This window comes from Erinaceus europaeus, unplaced genomic scaffold (assembly GCF_950295315.1).
Source record: "Erinaceus europaeus unplaced genomic scaffold, mEriEur2.1 scaffold_415, whole genome shotgun sequence".
In the NCBI taxonomy this organism is placed as follows: domain Eukaryota; kingdom Metazoa; phylum Chordata; class Mammalia; order Eulipotyphla; family Erinaceidae; genus Erinaceus; species Erinaceus europaeus.
This window is the reverse complement of record NW_026648023.1, coordinates 28,467-51,763: the sequence shown is the minus strand read 5'-3', so window position 1 is coordinate 51,763 and position 23,297 is coordinate 28,467. Positions and strand designations below refer to the sequence as shown.

The 23,297-nt window shown below is 42.0% G+C and overlaps 1 protein-coding gene across 1 annotated transcript in view; it reads left to right on the top strand.

Annotated features, from left to right (window-relative positions):
- LOC132536582 (outer dynein arm-docking complex subunit 2-like) overlaps nt 1-18,188 on the top strand; it is a 48,100-nt gene extending 29,912 nt beyond the window's left edge. Inside the window, exon 3 of the mRNA XM_060184636.1 lies at nt 17,897-18,188. Within this exon, the coding sequence (XP_060040619.1) occupies nt 17,897-18,010 (114 nt within the window). The 3' untranslated portion in view covers nt 18,011-18,188. The remainder of the gene's footprint in view (nt 1-17,896) is intronic.
- Nucleotides 18,189-23,297: the final 5,109 nt, after the last annotated feature.

The following is a 23,297-nucleotide window of genomic DNA, read 5'->3' as shown; positions in this document are numbered from 1 at the left end:
TGAAAGACTCTGACTCTGGAGGAAGTACTCCCCTTAGCCCGATCCACAGAGCCCGCTCTCCACCCACCCCTCTCCGTGTCCCCATTCGTGCCAACATCGTAAAAAGTTATGTGTTTGAAGTTACATTTTAAAGTTATGTTTTAAAGTGCTCTGTGCAATTGAGTTTTAAAGCAAAGGGGACTAGTTTTCCTCCAGCGTATATATGAAACTCCTAATAACTGGAAGGGCCTTGGGTGTATTGAGAAAGGGGTAAGATTAAAAAGAGGAAGGTTTTAGAAAAGGAGAAACACTTCAAAAAGGTAGACCTGAGGTGTTCCCCCCCCCCTTGTGATATTAAAAATTTGTAGTGGGAAACAAGTCTACAGATCAAAAAATAAAAATAAATACTCAATTTGCATCTTACAGTCCAAAGAAAAGTACTTCTGTTAAGTAATTATCACAGGGTTTTACTGACCACCTTCACTCTGCCCTGAGGGTGGCTGGTTTCAGAACACGTGCTACTTCTTTCTGTCAGATGCCCAATCAGGTGCAAGATTCCGTGCTGAGCTTCTGCTGTGTGAATGTTTGTGTTCATTTTATAAGCATTCCTCCCAGTGCCCTAGTTTGCTTGTTAAACTCTTGGAAAAAAAAGAAAGAAAGAAAGAAAGAAAGAAAGAAAGAAAGAAAGAAAGAAAGAAAGAAAGAAAGAAAGAAAGAAAGGAAGGAAGAAAGAAAGGAAGAAAGAAAGAAAGAAGGAAAGAAGGAAAGAAAGAAAGAAAGAAAGAAAGAAAGAAAGAAAGAAAGAAAGAAAGATCAAAGCATATATTCCTGATTCTGATTCTAAGCCAAGCTGTATACACAGGACACGTTGTTCAGATGGCGTCTTGGAAAGTATCGTATCCTTATTCAATTTGTAGAACTGCATTAGCAACCTTGCCTGTGGGCGTGTTAACAAAGCAGTGTGTAAACTCATGGACAAGAGTACAATTCAGAGAAAAACAGTACGTCCAGAGAGCGGTGTCACAGAAGGGGGGTGGGGTGAGGAGAGAGGAAGCGTGCCTAGAAGTGGTGCTTCTGGAATGTCAAGTCACTCATCCCCTGAGCACACAGGAAGTCCTGGTCTAACAACCGTGCACCCTTGATTAAGAATGTTCCATGTTAGGGGAAGTGGGGAGAGCAGGGTAAATTAACAGTAGGGAATAAATCACCTTCCCCAGCACATGGTCAACCTGGTAGCTCATAAAGTCATTTCATGTTGTGCAAAGCATTTGGTGACCTGTGGGCCTGCATCCAGTGAGTCACTGGAGGTGTGTTTAAGCCAAGCAGCCCTGCTGGCTGTCCAGGCCACAGCCTCCTCCTCTTTGTGGGAAAAAATGGTCACTCTCGCCTATACTTTTTGGCCTATAAAATACTAGAATGGTGGGCTCTGTTGTTGTTTTGTTTTGTTCCCCCAGGCTGCATCACTGTGAGGGGAGGGAGGGAGGGAGGGAGGTTGAGAGAGAGAGAGAGAGAGAGAGAGAGACCACCTCAGCAAAGCTTTCACCAGTGTAGTGAAGGCCAGGCTCTAACCTGGGTTGTGACCAGAACAGCAGGAGCTGTTGTCTTTATTTGCATTTCTCTGACAATCAAAGACTTAGAGCATTTTTTCATGTGTTTCTCAGCCTTTTGGATCTCTTCTGTGGTGAATATTCTATCCATGTCCTCCCCCCCAGTTTTGGATGGGGTTATTTGTTTTCTTGTGGTTGCGTTTGGCAAGCTCTTTATATATTCTGGTTATTAGCCTCGTGTCTGATGTACGGCATGTAAAGATCTTCTCCCATTCTGTGAGCGAGCGGCCTCTTGGTTTGGGTAGTGGTTTCTTTTGCTGTGCAGAAGCTTTTTAATTTGATGTAGTCCCATAGGTTTATGCTTGCCTTAGTCTTCTTTGTAATTGGATTCGTTTCATTGACAATGCCTTTAAAATTTATGCAGAAAAGAGTTCTGCCAATATTTTCCTCTAAGTATCTGATAGTTTCTGGTCTAACATCCAAGTCCTTGATCCACTTGCAATTTACTTTTGTATTTGGTGAAATATAGTGGTTCAGTTTCATTCTCCTGCATGTTTTAACACATTTTCTCTAACACCATTTGTTGGAGACTCTGCTTTCCCCATTTAATAGTCTGGGTACATTTGTCAAAGATTAGATGTCCATAGGTGTGGGGGCTTACTTCTGAGCTCTCAATTCTATTCCACTGGTCAGTGTGTGTATTCATGTTCCAGTACCAAGCAATTTTGATGACAATGGCCCTATAATACAATTTGAGATCTGGGAGTGTGATGCCTCCGGTTCTGTTCTTTCTTCTCAAGATTGTTTTGGCAATTCGAGGTCTTTTCTGGTTCCAGATAAACATTTGTAGCATTTGTTCTATTCTCCTAAACAATGTGCTTGGGATCTTGATGGTGATAACATTAAATTTGTATATGGCTCTGGGTAGTATATTCATTTTGATGATGTTAATTCTTCCAACCCATGAACATGGAATATCTTTCCACTTCTTTGTGTCTTTTTCAATTTCCTTGAGTAATGACTCATAATTTTCAGTATAGAAGTCTTTCACTTTTTTGGTTATGTTTATTCCTAGATATTTTATTGTTTTTGTTGCTATAGTAAAAGGAATTGATGTCTGGATTTCAGCTTTTTCTAACTTAGTGTTTGCATAGAGGAATACCACTGACTTTTGAATGTTAATTTTGTAGCCTGACACCGTACTGTATTGCCTGATGATTTCCAAAAGCCTCTTGCTGGATACCTTAGGTTTTTCTATGTACACTATCATGTCATCTGCAAATAGGGAGAGTTTGACTTCTTCTTTTCCAATCTGTATGCCTTTAATTTCTTGTTCCTGCCTGATTGCTATGGCAAGAACTTCCAACACTATGTTGAATGGTAGTGGTGATAGTGGGCAGCCCTGTCTAGTACCTGATCTGAGGGGAAATTCTTCCAGTTATTCACCATTGAGTATGATGTTGGCTGTAGTTTTTCTATATATGGACTCCACTATCTTCAGGAATTTTCCATCTATTCCCATTTCTTGTAGTGTTTTGATCATAAAGGGATGTTGTATTTTGTTAAAGGCTGTCTCTGCATCTATTGATATGGCCATGTGGTTTTTGGTCTTGCTTTTGTTGATGTGGTGGATCACGTTGATTGATTTACATATACTAAACCAACCTTGCCTGACTGGGATAAACCCCACTTGGTCATGATGAACAATCTTTTTGATATACTGCTGTATCTGGTTGGCTAGAATTTTGTTCAATATTTTCGCATCTGTGTTCATCAGAGATATTGGTCTGTAGTTTTCTTTTTTGGTTGTGTCCCTGTCTGCTTTTGGCATCAAAGTGATGTTGGCTTCATAGAAGCCAGAAGAGAGTATTCCAGTGTCTTCAATCTTTTGGAAGACTTAAAAGTAGAGGTATTAGTTCTTCTTTGAAGGTTTTGTAGAATCCATTTGTAAAACCATCTGGTCCAGGACTTTTATTTTTGGGAAGATTTTTGATAACTGTTTCAATTAGCTGTGGTGGGCCTGTTCATGTTATCTAGTTCCTCTTTTATTTAATTTTGGAAGTTCATAGGTATCTAGGAAATCGTTCCTTTCTTCCAGGTTCTCTAGCTTGGTGGCATATAGTTGTTCATAAAAGTCTCACATGATATGTTGAATTTCTGCAGTGTCTGTTGTGATATCTCCTCTTTCATTTAGTATCCAATTTATTTGGGTTTTCTCCCTTTTTTGTTTTGTGAGTCTGGCTAAAGGTTTGTCGATTTTGTTCACTCTTTCAAAGAACCAGCATATACTTCTGTTGACCTTTTGTATGGTTTTTATTTTCAATGTTATTTATTTCTGCCCTAACTTTAGTGATTTCTGTCCTTCTGGTTGCTTTAGGGTTCCTTTGTTCTTCTTTTTCTAGGTCTTTAAGATGTGCAATCAGGCTGTTTATTTGTGCTTTTTCTTATTTCCTAATGTGTGCTTGTATGGCTATGAACATCCCTCTCAGTACTTCCTTAGCTGTATCCCAAATATTTTGACAGCTTGTGTCTTCATTTTCATTGAAATCTTGAAACATTTTGATTTCTTCTTTTATTTCTTCTTTGACGAGTAGTTGTTAAGTAGTGTACTGTTGAGCTTCCATATTTTGGGACTATTACTAATTTTTTCTTGATTGTTAAGTGTTAGTTTAATTCCATTGTGGTCTGAGCAGATGCTTGGGTCTTCTTTGACCCAGAAGTTGTTAAGTAGTGTACTGTTGAGCTTCCACATTTTGGGACTATTACTAATTTTTTCTTGATTGTTAAGTGTTAGTTTAATTCCACTGTGGTCTGAGCAGATGCTTGGGATGATTTCAATGCTCTTGAATTTGCTGATGCTGTCCTTGTGGCCTAACATATGGTCTATCCTTAAGCATGACCCATGTGGACTTGAGTAAAATGTGTATTCCAGTTTATTGGGATGAATGACTCTGAAAATGTCCAATAGTTCCAGTTTATCTATCTCCTCATTTAGCTCCCTCATGTCTTTATTGCTTTTCTGCCTGGATGATCTGTCAAGTTGAGAAAGTAGGGTGTTGAAGTCCCCTACTATGACTGTGTTGCTGTTAATATATTGCTGTAGCTCTTTCAGGAGATGTTTGATGTATTTAGATGGCTTCTCATTGGGTGCATAGATGTTAATAATTGTTAAGTCCTCTTGACTGATCCAGTGAGCATTAAGTAATGTCCATTCCTATCTTTTTAAATTTTATTTATTTTAAAGTCTATCATGTCAGATATGAGAATAGCTGTCCCTGCCCTTTTTTGTAGGCCATGGCCTATATGATAGGTTTCCGTCCTTTCACTTTGAGTCTGTGTTTGTCTTGTTGAGTTAGGTGGGTTTCCTGTAGACAGCAAATTGTTGGGTTGTGTTTTCTGATCCATCTTCCTACTCTGTACCTTTTAATAGGTGAATTTAGGCCATTGACACTTATTGCTATCAAAGACTGAAGATATTTTAACGTCTTTCTTGTAGGGTTTTAGAGTGTTCTGATATATGGCCTATTTATGGTGGTGTGACTGTTTATAGGAGACCTTTCAGAACTTCTTTCAGGGAAGGCTTGGTGATAGTTTATTCTTTCAACTGTTGCTTGTCTGAGAAGGTTTTTAATGCCTCCATCTAGTCTAAATGACAGCCTAGCAGGATACAGTAATCTTGGTTGAAAGCCTTTCTCATTGAGCACTTGATAGGTATCTTACCATTCTCTTCTGGCCTGTAGTGTTTGTGTGGAGAAGTCTGCTGCTAATCTTATGAGTTTTCCTCTGTAGGTGACTCTGTTTTACTTCTGCAGCCTTCAGGATCCTTTCTTTATCCTTATTCCTTTCCATTCTAAATATGATGTGTCTTGGTATCTTCCTAAATATGATGTGTCTTGGTATCTTTAATTCTGTTTGGAATCCTCTAGGCTTCTTGAACCTTTATGTGTTTTATGTTGTCTAGACTAGAGAATTTCTCAGCTATTATGTCCTGAAGAATGCTTCCCCCCCCCTCTTCCTCTGGTAAGCCAATAATGCGTGTATTGTTTTTTTTTAAGTCATCCCATATATCTCTGTTGTTGTTTTCAGTTATCTCTTAATCTTTTTGAGATCTCTTTTTTCTTTTTTTAGTTGTCTCTAATTTGTCCTCGATCTTGCTAATTCTGTCTTCAGCCTCATTTATTCTATTCTCTCTGTTTCCTCTACTGTTTTCTGGAGTTCATCTACTTTGTTACTCTGTTCCAGATACTGTTTTAGTTTGTTCAGCTAGTTGTGTTCTTAGCTCAGCTATTTCAGCTTTCAGCTCTCTAATAACATTGAGATAATTAGTGTATTCCTCCAGAGTCTCATTTGTTGTTTCTGCATTTCTGATGACAATTTTTTCAAACTCTTTACTCACTCCTGTGATTATTTCCTTAACTAGTGTTTGGATGTTGACCTCATTATTTTGTGCTTCACCCTTTGGGGGGGTTTTAGCTGGACTCTTGTCCAAGTTAATTTCTCCAATATTTCTTCTTGTTGATTTAACCATTTTATATAGTATGTCATGAGGTCCCTCTCTCAGTACTTTTCAAATTACTGATCACTCTTGCCTGGATTGACTTGTGTCTAAGTAAGGTATTTAGAGGGTTCACAGTTGTGGATATTGACAGTTGTTTCTATATTATTTTAATCCCAGAGTTGGAGCTCAGTGTCTTAAAAGCATCTTTTGTTCTTTTTCTTCCCTGTATGCTATGGGAGCCTGAGGGCTTTTAAACTATAAGTAGGATACTTAGCTTAATCCTTGACTCCTGACCAAGAAATAAAGCAGGGTGGTGCAGAGATAATGCAGTGGTTATGCCAAGAGACTTTCACAGCCCCACCTCTAGGCCACCAAGGTATAGATCTTCTGAGTTTCCTGGTTAGTTCTCTGTCCCCTGGTGTCAGCCTCCCTGCCGCTGCTCCAGATTCTGAGGGCAGTAGCAATGGAGACTCACAGTTGCACTTGGTGAGTCTCAGGGAAGTCCTCTCCTCTCTTCAGCCTCCTCTTGTTGGTGAAACAGACTGGAGGTAGCATCTCAACTGGTAAACTGCCGGACTGTTACCAGCCACTTAATCTCTCCCTAGGCTCTTCTCTGTCCAGGAGCCATGTTTGCACTCACCAGTGATTTGGTGGGTTCCTGAAGTCCTTCTAGTCTGTCTTGTTGGCAGTCCCAGGTGGTCTCTTCATCTTTCTCCCTCTCTATCCCTGTCTCTTACATTCTATCTAGAGGAAAAAATGGTCGCCAGTAGTGGTAGCAAAGCCCAGCTATAATTCTGATGGGGGAAAGCCCTTGGTGGAGTCATGAAGAAACATCGTGACTTGGTAAATGTTGCATCTGAACATAATGGTGAAGGCGCAGACACTTCAGCATGCCTTCACTGTCTCCCGGAACAGCCAGCAGGCTGCAGGCTCCTTGCAAAAACATCAAGATGCCATCAGCTTGCCAAGCATGGTGACAGTCCACTTCCCACCCACAGCTCAGAGGTTTATATAACATGATCTGATGTAATTGGCATTAAGGATTTGGGAAGAAATATCACCAACTCTTAGAAAGCCAGAGATGGCCCAGAGGACAGCCACCAGGTCAGAGAAAGGGTGGGTGTGTGTGTGTGTGTGTGTGTGTGTGTGTGTGTGTGTGTGTGTGTGTGTGTGTGTTGGGGGTGGGGGGAGAATGATACAGCTTTGGCTTGGGTGGGCATGAGGCTACAGGGCCGTTTTCAGGCAGGTTAGGCTGGTGGTGGCCTGAGCTGATGGCAAGTGAAGCTGGAATCTCTGGTACTAAAGGGCAAGCTGAGATGAGGTGGGCCTGGAGCAGGTGCTGACAACAGCGAGACTGACCTTGAGGCCAGACATTCCTGCCCCTCATCCCTCCCAGACTAACCAGGGCAGGGCTCCAGCCAAGGAACGTCAGAACCAGACTTCAGGAAGGGCGAAGAAATCGGCCTGATAATGAAAACCATTTACACAATACTTGTGTTGTCCAGGGTACCGAGTTCACGTGATTCAGATGCTCTGTCCGTGCAAAGCCAGGCTACTTCCTGGTCCTGTCCTGACATGGAAATGCAGACCAGGCATCCTGGCAGCTGATGTTCAGGAGAAAGCCATTGAAACCCTCGTTTCCACTCCCTCTTGAAAGCAGAATGCACGCTCACCATGTGGAGCTGCTTTGAAACTCTCCGCCTTTTCCTGACACTCAGTGTGACCTCTTACCCAAAAGTGTTTCCTAAAATACCCTCCCCACACACACACACACACACTCCAAACTGTGCAAACTCTTGCTTCAAAAAAGGATAGGAACTCTCCCTGTCCCCTTCTTTTTCTTTCCTTCCCCATTTGTTGCTTTTTTCCCTCCCAGAAGGAATCCTCTGCTCTTTCCCAAGTAAATCCCTGACCCTCCGTCTGTGTCTCTCTGGTGTGCTCTCACATACACTGCATCCGTGGACCCATTTAAGACCCAGGGACTAAGAGGACAGAACAGAAAAAGGGAAAAAAAAAGGGGAACCCAATGGGTGTTCAGACTGCAAGAGGCTGTGACTAAGGGTAGTCAAACATTTAGAAAAGGTGTCTATTATCATGGTCTGAGAGAGATGGTGCAGTGGACTCTCAAGCGTGAGGTCTTGAGTTCAGTCCCCAGAAGCACATGTACCAGAATGGTGTCAGGTTCTTTCTCTCTCCTCTCTTTCTCATGAATAAATAAGAATTTAAAATCATATACGTGTGTGTGTGTGTGTGTGTGTGTGTGTGTGTGTGTCCATTATCTCATTTTTCCTCGAGATATCTCTCAGGGGGTTAGTGAAGCCATTAAACTTGGCCAAGTTTCGGGGACCGTTTTCCTAGTAGCTGAAAGAGTCAGCATGCAAATCCAAGTAGCTTTGGCTCCCTTAGCCATGATTTGACCCTGCCTTCTCCATAAAAGAGCTGACTGGCGTAATGCACTCTCAGGTTCCCCACTCACAGCTAGACGTCTACTTCTTCCCAGATTGAACCACCATCAATAACAGAAACTGGTGGAGGAGAGACCAGAAGCCGGGACCAAAGACAGACAGGTTTGACCCTATGAAGCAAACACTAGGTGGCCTCACTATAGTTGGTGCCTTTTCCCTCCAGCCTCCTGAGTAGCATTCATAGGGCAGATAAAGACTTGATTATCTCTCTGTCCCTCTTCAGGCTCTTAAAACAGCACCAAGAGAATGAACCAGACCCCACTCTGGTACATGTGTTGCCGGGGATTGAAATCAGGGCCTCATGTTTGAGAGTCCAATTCTTTATCCACTGCATCACCTCCCAGACCACACAAGAGGGAAACTATTAATGGCATGATTTACATATCTAAAAGGCTTCAATGAAATTGATGGGTATGTTTTGATAAAAGAAGAAAATTTAAAGATCAGAGAGCAGGGCCAAAGAGGAACACAGTAGAGGATATGGGGCCCCAGGTTCATTCCCTGAACCAAGAGCCAGGGCCAGGGCCAGAGCCAGAGCCAGAGCCAGAGCCAAAGCCAAGCAATGCTGTGGTCCAAAAAACAAAACAAAACAAAACAAAACAAAAAAAACACATGGCTGTTGGGAAACAAGATTGATATCAGGGCCACAACTACTCTTTAATGATTTGGACAGATGAGTTTATTTATTTATTTTCTTTATTGGGGGATTAATGTTTTACATTTGACAGTAAATTCAGTAGTATGTACATGCATAACATTTCTCAGTTTTCCACATGACAATACAACCCCCACAGGTCCTCTGTCATCCTTCTTGGACCTGTACTCTCCCCCCCCACACACCCCAGAGTCTTTTACTTTGGTGCAATACGCCAACTCCAATTCAGGTTCTACTTGTGTTTTCTCTTCTGATCTTGTTTTTCAACTTCTGCCTGTGATTGAGAACATCCCATATTCATTCATTTTCAGACTTATTTCACTTGACGTGATTTCTTCAAGATGCATCCAAGATGGGCTGAAAATGGTGATGTCACTGTTTTTAATAGCTGAGTAGTACTCCATTGTGTATATAGACCACAACTTGCCCAGATGAGTTTATTGCCTGCACTGATCTCTCTGTATCTTTCCCTATCTCTCCATATCTCTACTTGATGTCTATCTACCCAGTAAATACATTACATAAACCAATAAATGCCAACAATGATAGCTAGTATTCAGTTCCCAAGGGCAATGGAAACTTACAATGATGGCTGTGGTTGGCTAAAATCTGTGTATGAAAAAAAAAGTGATGGATGGTCACCTGTGGGAAATGTTAAATAATCTAAACATTAATTACATCTTTTTCTTTCTTTCTTTCTTTCTTTTTTTTGCCTCCAAGGTTATTGCTGGGTTTCGGTGCCTGCACTACGAATCCACTGCTCCTGGTGGCCATTTTACCCCCCATTTTATTGGAGAAGACAGAGAGAAACTGAGGGAGGAGGGGGAGATAGGGAGAGAGGAATACACCTACAGACCTGCTTCACCACTTGTGAGGCAACCCCCCCACAGATGAGGAGCTGGGGGCTCCAACCAGGATCTTTGTGCTTAGTACTATGAGTGCTTAACCTGGTGCTCCACCGCCCGACCCATAATTATTTTTAAAGAAGTATTCAGATTCTTTTAAAAAATATTTATTTATTTATTCCCTTTTGTTGACCTTGTGTTTTATTGCTGTAGTTTTTATTGATGTCGTCGTTGTTGGATAGGATAGAGAGAAATGGAGAGAGGAGGGGAAGACAGAGAGGGGGAGAGAAAGAGACACCTGCAGACTTGCTTCACCGCTTTTGAATTGACTCCCCTGCAGGTGGGGATCGGGGGGCCAGGATCCTTATGCTGGTCCTTGTGCTTCATGCCATGTGTACTTAACCCGCTGCGCTACCTCCAGACTCCCAGTATTCAGATTCTTAAGGTGGGGGCAGAGACATCAAAGCCACGTGCTATAGCGACCAAGTAGAGCTGGCTGCGCTGTTTTTCCTTCTCATTACTGTCACATTATTTCTTCTTCCTGCAGACAGACAGGACTGGTGAGTGAGAATAAGAGTTCAGTATATGAGTAATAGTTTAGGTGACCAGGTGGGTGTGCATGTAAGACTGCATAACAATCTTACACTCATCTCTATTCCCATGTCCACACTGGCTCTTGTCTCAGTACTCATGATTGTTTATCTGTGAGCTCTTAAACTCAGAAATTCCCTTCACAGACCATTTTGTCCTTTTTTTTTTAACCGATTCATGTGTTCAATCCCCACTAATAGGTCTCTTTCACAGCTGTTCAAATAAATAACAAGTCACAACCTGCAACCTCTGTCCCTCCCACACAAAGATGGCTTAATGATTCCGGAGGGGGAAAAAAAACTTAATAGCTGGTAACAGATAAGTAGAAGGGTATTTCAAGTCATGTGTTTATTTGGATAGTGGTCCAGGAGGCGGTGCAGTGGATATAGCATTGGATTCTCAGCCATGAGGTCCTGAGTTCAATTCTTGGCAGTACATGTACCAGAGTGATGTCAGGTTCTTCCTCTTTCTCTTTCTCATGAATAAATAAATTCTTTTTTTTTAAAGGAGTTTATTTGGATAAGAGTCAATTCCAGCAGAATGAGTTTCAAAGTGGTTATGACTCGACCCACAGAAGTTGAGAGAAGGATTTTCATTAGAGAAGCAAGCTGGTTGTTTGGCCTCCGCTTAATAGGTTGCCGGAATTTAACAAGTTCTAGTCGGAATTTTGTGACTGGTTGTTTTTAACTTTCATTTTCTCAGCTTCAAGCCTATTGGCTCTAGTTTGGGTTGGGGGTGGGGCTCGCTTACATAGGCTGCCCCCGAGGCATCGGAGTCACCCCTTTTTCATGGCCTACTTGTTTAGTTAATTTAACAGAGTTCACAGGCATGTAGAACATTCTCCGTTGCTAGTGAAATTTCACAATTTAGGATTTCAGACTGTATACTGTACGGTGATTAATGGGAGGGGGAAAGATGATGCAAGAACAGCAGAAAAAAGTAAATGATGGAAACAGTAATACATGTAAGCAGTTGAATCACAAGATTATGATAATTAGTTGGATGGTGCAGGAGAGAGTGGGAGTGTGAGGTCTGAGTAATTAAGTGACCATATGTGTTACCGAAATGGGGAAATACTGAGTGTGAGCCCTGATGAAGACAGAAAAGAAAATTAAAATTTCCTCTTTGTAAGTTTAACTATGAGATTTCCAAGTGAGGAAGACACATTAGCAATACAAGTTTGCCATGCAGGTGAAGGCTTTGAGATGGAAATTAAATTCAGGCAATGATTTCTTATAAATGATATTGGAAGTTAGCTAGTAATAACATCTAGAGAGAAAACAGTGAAGACAGTCATTTGTTTTAAGAAACTCTATGACTCATTATGGTTGGGAAGGAGAGAAAAATCACCAATAATAAGGACAAGTGAGCACAGAGAAAATCAGGGAAAGGAGGGGGTCGGGCAGTAGCACAGCAGGTTAAGCGCATATAGAGCCAAGTGCAAAAGCAGGTCTGCAGGTGTCTTTCTCTCCCCCTCTCTGTCTTCCCCTCCGCTTTCTCGATTTCTCTCTGTCCTGTCCAACAACAATAAGGGCAACAGGGGCAACAAAAATGGGGGAAAAATGGCCTCCAGGAGCTGTGGATTCATAGTGCAGGCACCGAGCCCCAGCAATAACCCTGGAGGCAAAAAGAAAAAAAAAGAAAAAAGAAAAACCCAGGAAAATATTATAGAAGCCAGTGACAGAGCCAATTTCAAAAAGGAAGTGGTCAATGATATCAAATGCTATTACGGATTCTAGTAAGGTAAGGTCTCAAATTTACTGCTCTTTGCAAAACAGACACTATTGATGATCTTGAGGGAGGTGTTTCAGTGGGAGGCTAAAACTAGCATGGAGTGACTTGAAATGTAAGACTGAAATCAATGAGTCCAGGAAATGCTTTAAAGAAATTTGGCAGGTGACCATATTTTAGGATGTAGGTTCAAGCTCCCAGTGCTATTGCTCTCTCTACATCTCTCCCTCTACATTTCTCTGTCTCCATCAGAAAAAAGAGAGAGAGAAAGAATTAAAGAAAGGGCCACCAGGAGCAATAGATTTGTAGTGCAGGCATCAAGCCCCAGGGATAACCATGGTGCCATGGTTGGGGAAATAATGGCAAAGGGAAGAAATTAAAGTGGAGAGAGGGTTTGTGGGGAAGGGAGGATTGATTTTTTTTTAAGGTGATATGCTTTGAAATGATGTTGGGAAGAGATCAGGAGGAAGTGAGAGGTTAAAAATACAGCAAGAAGAGCTAGCGTGGTGGTAAAATGCCCTAAGGAGGAGACAACAAATAGAAGAATGGACCTTGAATAGAAGGAGGGAGACCTAATTGTAATGAGAGGGAGGAGGGAAAGGTCATAAGGTCCAGTTGTGTTGCATACTTGGTTAAGAGTGCTTCCTGTGTGATGGCTTCTGTCCCGATTACAAATTGGCCTTTATCTGCTGTGGCTGGAGGCTGCTGGGATAAGTTGGAGATGGGAGAAACACGACAAGATTGGAGGAGCCAGGAGATGGTGCACAAGTCCATGTATAAGGACTTGGGTTCAATCCTCAGCTCCCCACCTGCAGAGGGGATGCTTCAGGAGTGGTATAGCTGGTCTGCAGGTGTCTCTTTTTCTCTCTCTACCCCTACCCCCCTATAAAATAGAGGGGGGGAAAGAAGAAAAAATTGTCTGCCATGTTGGTATGCATGAGACCCCTTCTGTTTCATTTGGTTTAAATCCCCCCTGCTTAACACTATTCTATTTACATAACCACTTCATTCTAGAAAGGACTTCCAATTATAATGGAGTTATCAATTATAGTAAACTTCTAATCTGCTACAAGTTTTGTTTGACAAGTAAGTGAATTTAAGCTGTCAAGTCTTCACATGAAAAAGCATCTACTCAAATCGAATTCCTGGAAATCCATTTGGATCCTGTTCTCTGACATCGCCCACAAGATGGAATGACTACAACACACCCCTGGAAACCAATGATGTGACCTGGCACGACCTGAAGAAACAGATTCACAGACTCCAAAGATCACTCTCTCTAGAAAAGCAGAATTCTGGTGGCCGACATTCCCCATCGAGACAGACATGCAGCGTTTCATCCCTTGGCATTTTCTTCTGTGGTCAGCTACTTTGGACTGACACCTCCATCAGACTTACTGGTACACGCTGCTGTGTTTCTCAAAGACTAACTTCAGCCAATTGCCTTGAGACTTTATAGACCATGTCCCCTTGCCTGCAGGCTCTGCTCTCCGAGGTAGAAAACTCCCCCTCCTTATTAGGTTATGCCCACAGAGGCATGAAGCGCCCCAAGAGGCAAGAGATGCCCACAGAGGCAGGAAACGCCCTTTGAGGCAAGAGATGCCCCCAGAGGTATGAAGCGCTCCCAGAGGCAAGAATTGCCCTTTCGCCTGTTAGTCCTTGCCCTTTGAGGCAAGAAACGTTCCCCTTGGCACCACACTGGTTATTGCTGCTCGCCTATTTTATTTTCCATGTCTTATGCCAGTTCTTTTGAAAACGCCTGTATGATATAGGTTTCTGTTCACCCCACACTCCTAATACTATGGCCATTAGTTAAAAAGAAAGGGAGAATTGTTGGTATGCATGAGACCCTTTCTGTTTCATTTGGCTTGAATCCCCCCTGCTTAACACGATTCTATTTACATAACCACTTCATTCTATTTACATAACCGCTGTTAACAAGCACCACCCTCCCTCCAGGGCATTAGTGGTTCAGTGATAGAATTCTCGCCAGCTCCACCCCCTCTCCCTGTCACACCCTGATCCTCTCCTTGTCACACTCTGATTTTCACCAGTCACTTTTCTCTCCACCCTCTCTATGTCACATCCTGTTTCCACCCTACTTGGCAAGTATATATAAAGACAGCATTGTGAGTTTTAGGGTACTTTACTTTAGTTTTAACTTAGCTTGGTATAGATTGCGGTGCGTCCTGCAAGAATAAAGAGATACTGAGTACAACCCACCCATGAGTCCCTGGTCATCTGTTACCCGCCCGTGAAGCCAGCCCGGCAAAAACAACATAGCCCGGCGAAAACAACACTGCCATAGTGCCGACAGTGAGCCTCAATGATAACCCTGATGGCAATAAAAAAAAAAAAGATCAAAAAGGAAGAAAGAAAACAATTTGAACTAGTCATTGGAAAGAGTAAGAACATGACTTAATTGGAAAGAAACACATTTAGATTGCTGAGCCATAAGAGGCTCCAGTTGAAGCTGGCTTTAGATCAGATTAACTTGTCCTGTTACATGCCTGTTCTGCCAGCATGAGGTTTCATTATGGTTTTGCAAAAGGGACGGCAGGTGCAGGTCGAGGTACATGGCAAGAGGATGACTGAAATGATAAGCTGGAGTCTGAGCTGGTTGTGGAGGAAGTGGAAACAGAAGAGGGTTAAAAAAAATCTAGGGGGCTGGGCGGTGGTAGCGCACTGGGTTAATAAGCACAGTGTGAAGTGCAAGGACTGGCGTAAGGATTAGGGTAAAGCAGGTCTGCAGGTGTCTCTCTGTCTATCTCCCTCTCTGCCTTCCCCTTCTCTCTCTGTTTCTCTCCATCCTATCCAACAACAGCAGCAACAACAATGGAAAAAAGATGGCCACCAGGAGCAGTGGATTTGTGGTGTAGGCACAGAGCCTCAGTGATAACCCTGGAGGCAAAAAAAAAAAAAAAAAATCTAGGTGGGCAGGGGAGACAGCATAATGGTTATACAAACAGATTCTTGTGCCTGGGATTCCAAGGTCCCAGGTTCAATCTCCAGCACCACCATAACCCAGAGCTGAACTATGCTCTGGTTTAAAATACTACCACTACCACTACCACTACCACTACTAATAGTAATAAGGAGTTGGGCGGTAGCGCAGCGGGATAAGCGTTTGTGGCACAAAGCGCAAGGACCGGCGTAAGGATCCCGGTTGCAGGGGAGTCGCTTCACAGGCGGTGAAGCAGGTCTTCAGGTATCTGTCTTTCTCTGCCCCTCTCTATCTTCCCCTCCTCTCTCCATTTCTCTCTGTCCTATCCAACAATGAGGACATCAATAACTTCTTCTTCTTCTAGCGTTTGCCCTTCTTCCGTAGCCAGTCAACAGGTCAGGTTGAAAGCTGTCAGGAGCTGCTTGTTGCTGGCTTTGAAAGTGACTGGGATTCATGTGGATTCAGTCGGCTAGGAAGGATCGTCAGTTTCCCCAATGAATGGGTACTCACGGGATGCACCACGAGAAGGTCGATCCAATGCATCTCGCATCAATAACTATAACAATAAAACAAGGGCAACAAAAGGGAATAAATAAATTAAAAGGTTAAAAAATAATAATAAAATACTATATATATATATTACAATGGGTAAGAGATGTTCCATGACCAAATTATAGAAGAAGTAACTGTAGTCCAAGAGTTTGGACTATTGAGAAGAATAAAAAGTAAGAGTCTCTCAGAAGTGACCCGGAAAGGAGAGTCCAAAATGTGGCAAAAATCAGTGACACTGAGGAGGCCAAGACTCTGAGAAGGCAGACACCTTCACTACTCCAATGTGACCAAGGCTTGCTTTCTCATGTACATGCTATACAAACACGTGTTTAATGGTCTTCCCATATTATTTACGTCATCAATCTGGACTTGGTGTTTATGTAAATTGCAAGAAGTCCACTTTGGATTGTCTTTTGTTTGCATATCTAAATCATCTTGGATAATTTGGTGAACAGCTTCATCCCTCCAAAGCCCTTTCATTCATTCTTTTTGTGTTATTCTTTGTATCTGATCTATTCAGTCTTTATTGCAATGAGCCTGAAATATTAGGGTCTTTATTCTGTAAGTAGTAATACAAAGCAACTTTCTAACGCTGGGGAGGTATTGTAGTGGTAGTATGAAGGACTTGGCATTTGCACAGTCCTAGGTTTGATCCTCGGTGCCACTGGTAGCCATGGCTGATAGGTGCTTTCATGAAAAAAAAAAAAGTTACATTTCTAAAATTGAGTAAATATTCCACTCTCCTAATTAACTGTCTGAATAGTTTTTTATTATCTATAGTCAAATGTTTTTTTCCTGTAGAAAAAGCAAAGTCATAAGCCTGCTAGATTTCATGCATATCCAATGTTTCACAACATTTGTCTTTACAATTTTCCTTTGCTTGTCAAAATATCCCCTTTCCTGTCATACTCATATACGTATTCAAATCCTACTGGAGGGGCCAGGCCAGGTGGTGGCGCACCTGGTTAAGAGCACACTTTACAATGCACAAGGACCCAGGTTCAAGCCCCTGGTCCCCACCTGCAGGGGGAAAGCTTCATGGGTGGTGAAGCAGGGCGGCAGGTGTCTCTCTCTCTCTACTTCTCTGTTCCCCCCATGCCTCTCAAGTTCTCTCTGTCTCTAGCCAATAATTAATACATAAAAATATTTTAAAATACTACTGTAAAGAAAATATGAAATTCAAGTCTCAATTAAAATGTTCACTAAAGCTACTAATTGTTGATAGTCTTATAACTGATAGACTTTTAAAGTTTTAGTTCCTTTGACATCTGTTTGGCATCTGCTATGCTTTAAGCATGATTGTAAGTTTCAGGGGTTTACAGTTTATGGGACAGAAAGCATCAGCTCAAATAGCTCTTTAAAAGGGAAGAAGATAAATGAAGCCACAGGCCTTTGAATAAACTGCTGTGAGGATTCTGATGACAGCGAAATGGCACCTGATGGAAGGCATTACAGGCCTTGTAGAAAAGCTAAATGGATTGTGCAAGATGGGAAGAGAAGCAGATGAAAGGCTGCTAGCAGATGGAGGGATAACAAGAGAAGTGAGGAAGCATGGCTTTGGCCAGAAAGATTAGCTGAGGTGAGAGCACAGAAGTCCTTGGAGGACAAGTTCATAGATCTGCCTCTACTACACTGCCACTGCGAGTTGATAAGACTACCTATTAAGGGCCTGATGTAATTGGACTGTGATATGACCAGGTGGGTCTGAATGCAGAGAGATGAGATCTAACAGGGTACATTAACTGTCTAGGCATTGCTGTGCTTGGACTTGACCTGAGAGGTGGAAGAGCCAGAAAAGTTGCAAAAGAAATTTCAGGGCAGACTCCCTAGCTATTAAGTGGCTAAAGCAAGGAAGAAACAGGTCTAACAGCTCCAGAAAGTAAAGAGAGAAGAACTTCATGACAACTGCCTGCATCTGTTTATCTGATTAAGCACCCTTCCTATTTGCACCTGGCTAATTGGAGTCTTGTGTGTGTTTCTTAGTGACTTTTAAGGGGTTTTAAGATTTAAGAGTATCCTATAGCTTCATTTACATCTTTTAATAGTTTCCTTCTCCTTTCCCTTTCTGCCTGCCTGATGTGCGTGACAGCTTCTACTGGATATGGTCGGGTCCCCGGATCAAGAGCTCCAGGAAGCTGCAGCTGGATGTATATCCAATATCCGCAGGCTCGCCCTGGCTACAGAGAAGGCAAGATACACTTGAGACTTCACCAGACATAACAGCACCAGATATTACATGACGAGAGCACACATCATTCTCCGGGTCAGGGAACCGACATGGGGGAACTTGGACTAGTGAGTCCTTAATCAAACGTCTAAATGAAAACACACGGATTAGAAGCAGAAAGGATGATGTCCCTGCAAAAAGCTGTAAGACAGGTGTTCGTGTCCTGAGCAGTGTGTTAGGCATAGGCCATGTAACGGGATGTAAAGCCAATATGCTTGTGATCACATTCCCAGGGGTGGGGGTGGGGGTTGAGAATGTGTGATACAGTGTGTGCTTTTGTACTAGTGATGATTTTAATAATAATAAAAAAAAAGATACAGCCTGCCTTTCCACTGTGCAGTTTTATAGCCGTTCCTGAATGTCTTTCGAATGCCTTCTGCTAAATCGATCTACACTGGCCTGTCATTATGGTTTTGTCTGTGTGATCGCTTGCAACCCACGAGAGACTTCTGAGGAGATGTGCTGACTTCACAAACAGTTATTAAAAAGAATTTAGAATTAAGCAGCTGGACTTAGAGGGATCATTCCGAGGTCATTCCTGACTCTCTGAAATACTATCAAACATCTGAGAACATAATGTATTAACTGTCATTGTAGCAGATAACACAAACCACAAAAGCACAGGTGATGAGTGAGGGGAAGTGTGTGTGTGTGAGTGTGTGTGTGTGTGGGGTGTTTTGTGTTTTTACTTTAGGTCTTACAAAACAAACAATTAGGGATTTTTATTTCCTTCACAGAATTCACCAACACTTATATTGGAAGAATCAGTTCATGCTGATGTAAAGATACTACGACTTCACATTAAGATAGATTTGAATTTCTGATTTTGTTTCCAGAACACAATGTATTTCTTTAAAAAGCGACTACAAAAGAATAACATTTCATAGGGTTATAGCAATGCTAGAGGCCACTCAAACTAATCACATATATAATCTCAGTGTGCTGAAATGCTTGGGGACAAATTGTCCCAAAGCATCTCAGACTAGCCAGGAAAGGAGCTTTTGTAACCAGCAGCTCCACATCTCACAATCTCAGCGCATGCTTTTATTGAAAAATATTAAATACAGTGTGTTTGTCATCATCTGGGGAAGATCTTAAAGCTAACTGGATTAAATGTAAATAGTTTGTATGAAATGGAAATCCAGTCTAGGATGAAAATTATACTATAGTCTGATAAGAAAATAAGGCATTACTGAGAATTTTAAGATTTTATAAAAATACAGTTTACCGTCACTGCTTTACAAAGGAGGCAATAAGAGAATAATAGGAACAAGAAATGGCATTCATGAACTGAATTTTAAAATAGTGTAACTGGGGCCCTGAGTAGAGCTCATAAGTTACCATAAATGCCTGAGGACCCAGGTTCAAGGCCCTGGTCCTCACTTGCAAGGGGGAAGCTTCAGAAATGGTGGAGCAGTACTGCAGAGCTCTCTCTCTCTTTTTCTCTCTCTCTTTCTCCCTCCCTCCCACTTTCTGTATGTCTCTTACCTTCCATCAGGATGAAAGAAGATGGAAAAAAACGGCTGCCAGGAGTGATAGAACCACTCAGGCACCTAAGCCTAGCGATAACCCTGATGGCAAATAAATAAATAATAGTGAGACTCATTTGACTTTCAACAGTTTAATGTTCAAGTCTCTGTTTTAGGTAGGCTTTCTGATGTTAAAAGTGCATAGACAATGATGGATTAGTACTATGAAAACTTTATTTGATTATTATGAAAACATGCTTTCATGATTAAGATTTTTAGAACAGTCTTGGAACTAGTGTAGAATTGGGAGTCAAGAGAAGCAAGAGACAAAAAAGCAGCAGCAGCAAAAAGAACTAATGAACTGGGAGAAAATTACCCTACAATATGCCTGAGAAAAGGAGATGCTGGCCTTCGGTTTGTGTGGTTAATCAACTTGTAAAATAAAAGCAATGATCTCATTTTAAAAGGAACTAAGCACTTGGAAACATAAAGGAACTTAACAGAAAAATCATCTTGTGTGTTTTTTTAAAATATTCCCTTTTGCTGCCCTTATTGTTTTATTGTTGTAGTTATTATTGTTGTTGTTGTTGGATAGAGCAGAGAGAAGTGGAGAGAGGAGGGGAAGACAGAGAGGAGGAGAGAAAGACAGACACCTGCAGACCTGCTTCACTGCCTGTGAAGCGACTCCCCTGCAGGTGGGGAGCCGGGGGCTCGAACTGAGATCCTTACGTTGGTCCTTACGCTTTGCACCACGTGTGCTTAACCTGCTGCGCTACTGCCTGACTTCCAATCTTGTATATTTTTAAGTAAGAATTTTTTCTAAAGTCTTAAAACACCAGGAAGATGATGCTTCGGAGTGAAACAATGATATGTTACACTTAAAAGATCAACTTTTGATTCTTGATTTGTGTGTGAGAGATAGCTTAACAGAAAATTCCAGTCTTACTCGGAATATGACAAACCCAGCAAATGGCACCCATACTTGTCAGGGAACAAAGAACAGAGTGATCACACCTCTTCTCTGATACTGTGTGTCTTAAAAATTTGTTACGTGTGTGTGTCATGCTATTGAAACATAGTGGCATTAACTTTTTTCCTACTTGTTCAGCAATAAGGTTCTGTCAGGCCAGCAAAATAGCTTAGCTGGTACACAGCTTTGTTTATTTGTGTGACTAGGGCTCAAACCCACCACCACTGCATTGATGGAAATTTCACTGCTATGGCTTCTTTCATTTTTTTCTGCATTAAAAAAAAAAGAAGAAGAAAGAAAGAAGAAGAGAACAGAAAAGAAAAGAGGACAGAAAAGAAGCCAAGTTCTTTGTTAAGTTGCATTCTTCTCCAAGACGTCCTGGGAATCTCATATGTTCTCCTAATGATAACTGGCTGCTTGAAAGGCATGTAAGGTGGAAGGAATTTTAAACTGATACTCCTGATCTTCCCTCTCTCTTCAGTTCACAAAGTTTCCTTTTAGAAGCCTTTGCCAATAATCATCCTGTGTGTGTAGTCAGTGCACTTCAGCTACTATGAAGACGGCTTACACTAAAAACTTGTTTTGTTAAAAATTTTTTTTTCTAGTTTCTGAGGGTGAATGGAAGGCTACTTTTCTTAAAGGATGCATAGTGAGTCTTGGTATATTGATCAATCTGGGTATGACACACTTCACTACATTAAAGCACATACATAGTTGAGAGACTACGATCCAAAGTTATTTTTTTTGTTGTAGTTTATTATTATTGTTATTGATGTCGTCATTGTTAGACAGGACAGAGAGAAATGGAGAGAGGAGGGGAAGACTGAGGGGGGAGAGAAAGACAGACACCTGCAGACCTGCTTCACTGCCTGTGAAGCGACTCCCCTGCAGGTGGGGAGCCGGGGGCTTGAATTGGGATCCTTACACTGGTCCTTGCACTTTGCGCCACGTGCACTTAACCTGCTGAGCTACCGCCTGACTCCCCCAAAGTATTTATTAAACGTATTTTTGATTAGGAGAATAAGAATCTCAGGTACTGGCAAACAAACAAGTTCCTTGAGCAAATCCCCTTTTATCTAATAAGATCAGATTATGAAAAAATAAGTAAGTTTTCCTGGGGCTGGGCACTGGCTCATCTGGTAGAGTACACACGTGCGCAAGGGCCAGATTCAAGTCCTCACAGCTTCAGGAGTGGTGGAGCAGTGCTACCTACAATAGCTCTCTTTCTCTCTCCCTCTCTGCTTCTATCATAAAAATAACAACAAAAATGCCTACCAGGAACAGTGGGGTCCTGTGCAGGCACTAAGACCCAGTGTTTTGTTTGTTGAAAAAACTTTTTTCCAGTCCAAGTAACAGAAAATGGGGCGGGCATAGATAGCATAATGATTATGCAATGAGACTCTCATGCCGGAGGGTCCAAAGTCCCAAGTTCAATCCCCGCACCACCATCAGTCAGAGCTGAGCAGTGCTCTGGTAAAAATAAATAAATAAATAAAACAAATAACAGAAAATGGTTAGGAAAGGAATAGGTTATTCCTATTCTTTTATTTCTATATCCATTTTTATTTTCCATTTATTTAAAAAATAAAAAACAGAAAATATCAGCAAAACCTATGGAAAAGAGGGGTAAAATTCCACACATTTCCCACCACCAGAGTTCCATATCCCATTCCCTCCCCTGGAAGTTTCCCTAATTCTTTATCTCTCTGAGAGTATGGACCCAGGATCATTATGGGATGCAGAAGGTGGGAGGTCTAGCTTTTGTAATTGCTTCTCCACTGGACATAGGCGTTGGCAGGTGGATCCATACTCCCAGTCTGTTTCTATCTTTCCCTAGTGGGGCAGGGTTCTGGAGAGGTGGGGTTCCAGGACACACTGGGGAGGCCATCTACCTAAGGAAGTCAGGTTGGTGTCATGGTAGCATCTGTAACTTGGTGTCTGGATAAGCATTTAAGATATAAAGAAGAACAAATTGTTGAATAATGTGGAAACTAAAGGCAAGAATACAGCAGGTGAGATTTGAGGTTTTCATTTTGGAAAAAGTCAGTAGGCCCATTTTAGGTATATTCCACGGGGCCCATCACTTTACTGGTTTTGCCTGAGCCTGACAGCTAACATGCAGGTGGGCCAAAGGTATTATCTGGGAAGACTGGTGTCAGGGTTGGAAATAGGACTAGAAAACTGGATCAGGGAAGAGAGTACATAGCTCCCAAATCTGGGAAAAGTATATAAATAGCATTAACTGTAAACCCCATGGATTTGATCTGGGGCCTATATTCAGTTCAAGAACCAGTGCAACCTCTGCATCTCTGAAGGTCTGAGCTCGCATTCTGTGGTCACAGCTAGGAATGTTCAAGCTTGCAGCCATTGCCAGACCCATCTTCCGAGAGTGGTACAGGATTTTAGTCCAGCCTCCCTTTTGAGAATGGGGTAGTCTGTACCATTGTTGATCCACTTTGAGGGCAAGGTCCTGTATGGGCCCCAAAAGGGGTCCATCATGACCAGTGACAGTGGCGAGAGGAATCTATCAGAGGTCTAGGCCCATCATGTCTGTGTGGGAATCCCAGGATTCCCTGACTAGGGCCCTGGGAGATGAGGTGGCCCGGTACTAAGTCAAAGAACCATCATTAAAGTATGCCAGTCTCTCGCCCTTATCCAGCTTTTTAAGTCTTTAATTTGTCTGACAAGGTTAGCCTTGGAGTGATTGAGGGACGTGAAATAGGAAGTAGGTGAGGAGAGTTCTATCTAGGTCTAAGTTGAAATTATTTGATTAAGTACTTTATATTGTCTTTTTTTTTTTAGGTCTTTCTACTTGCTTGCTGCA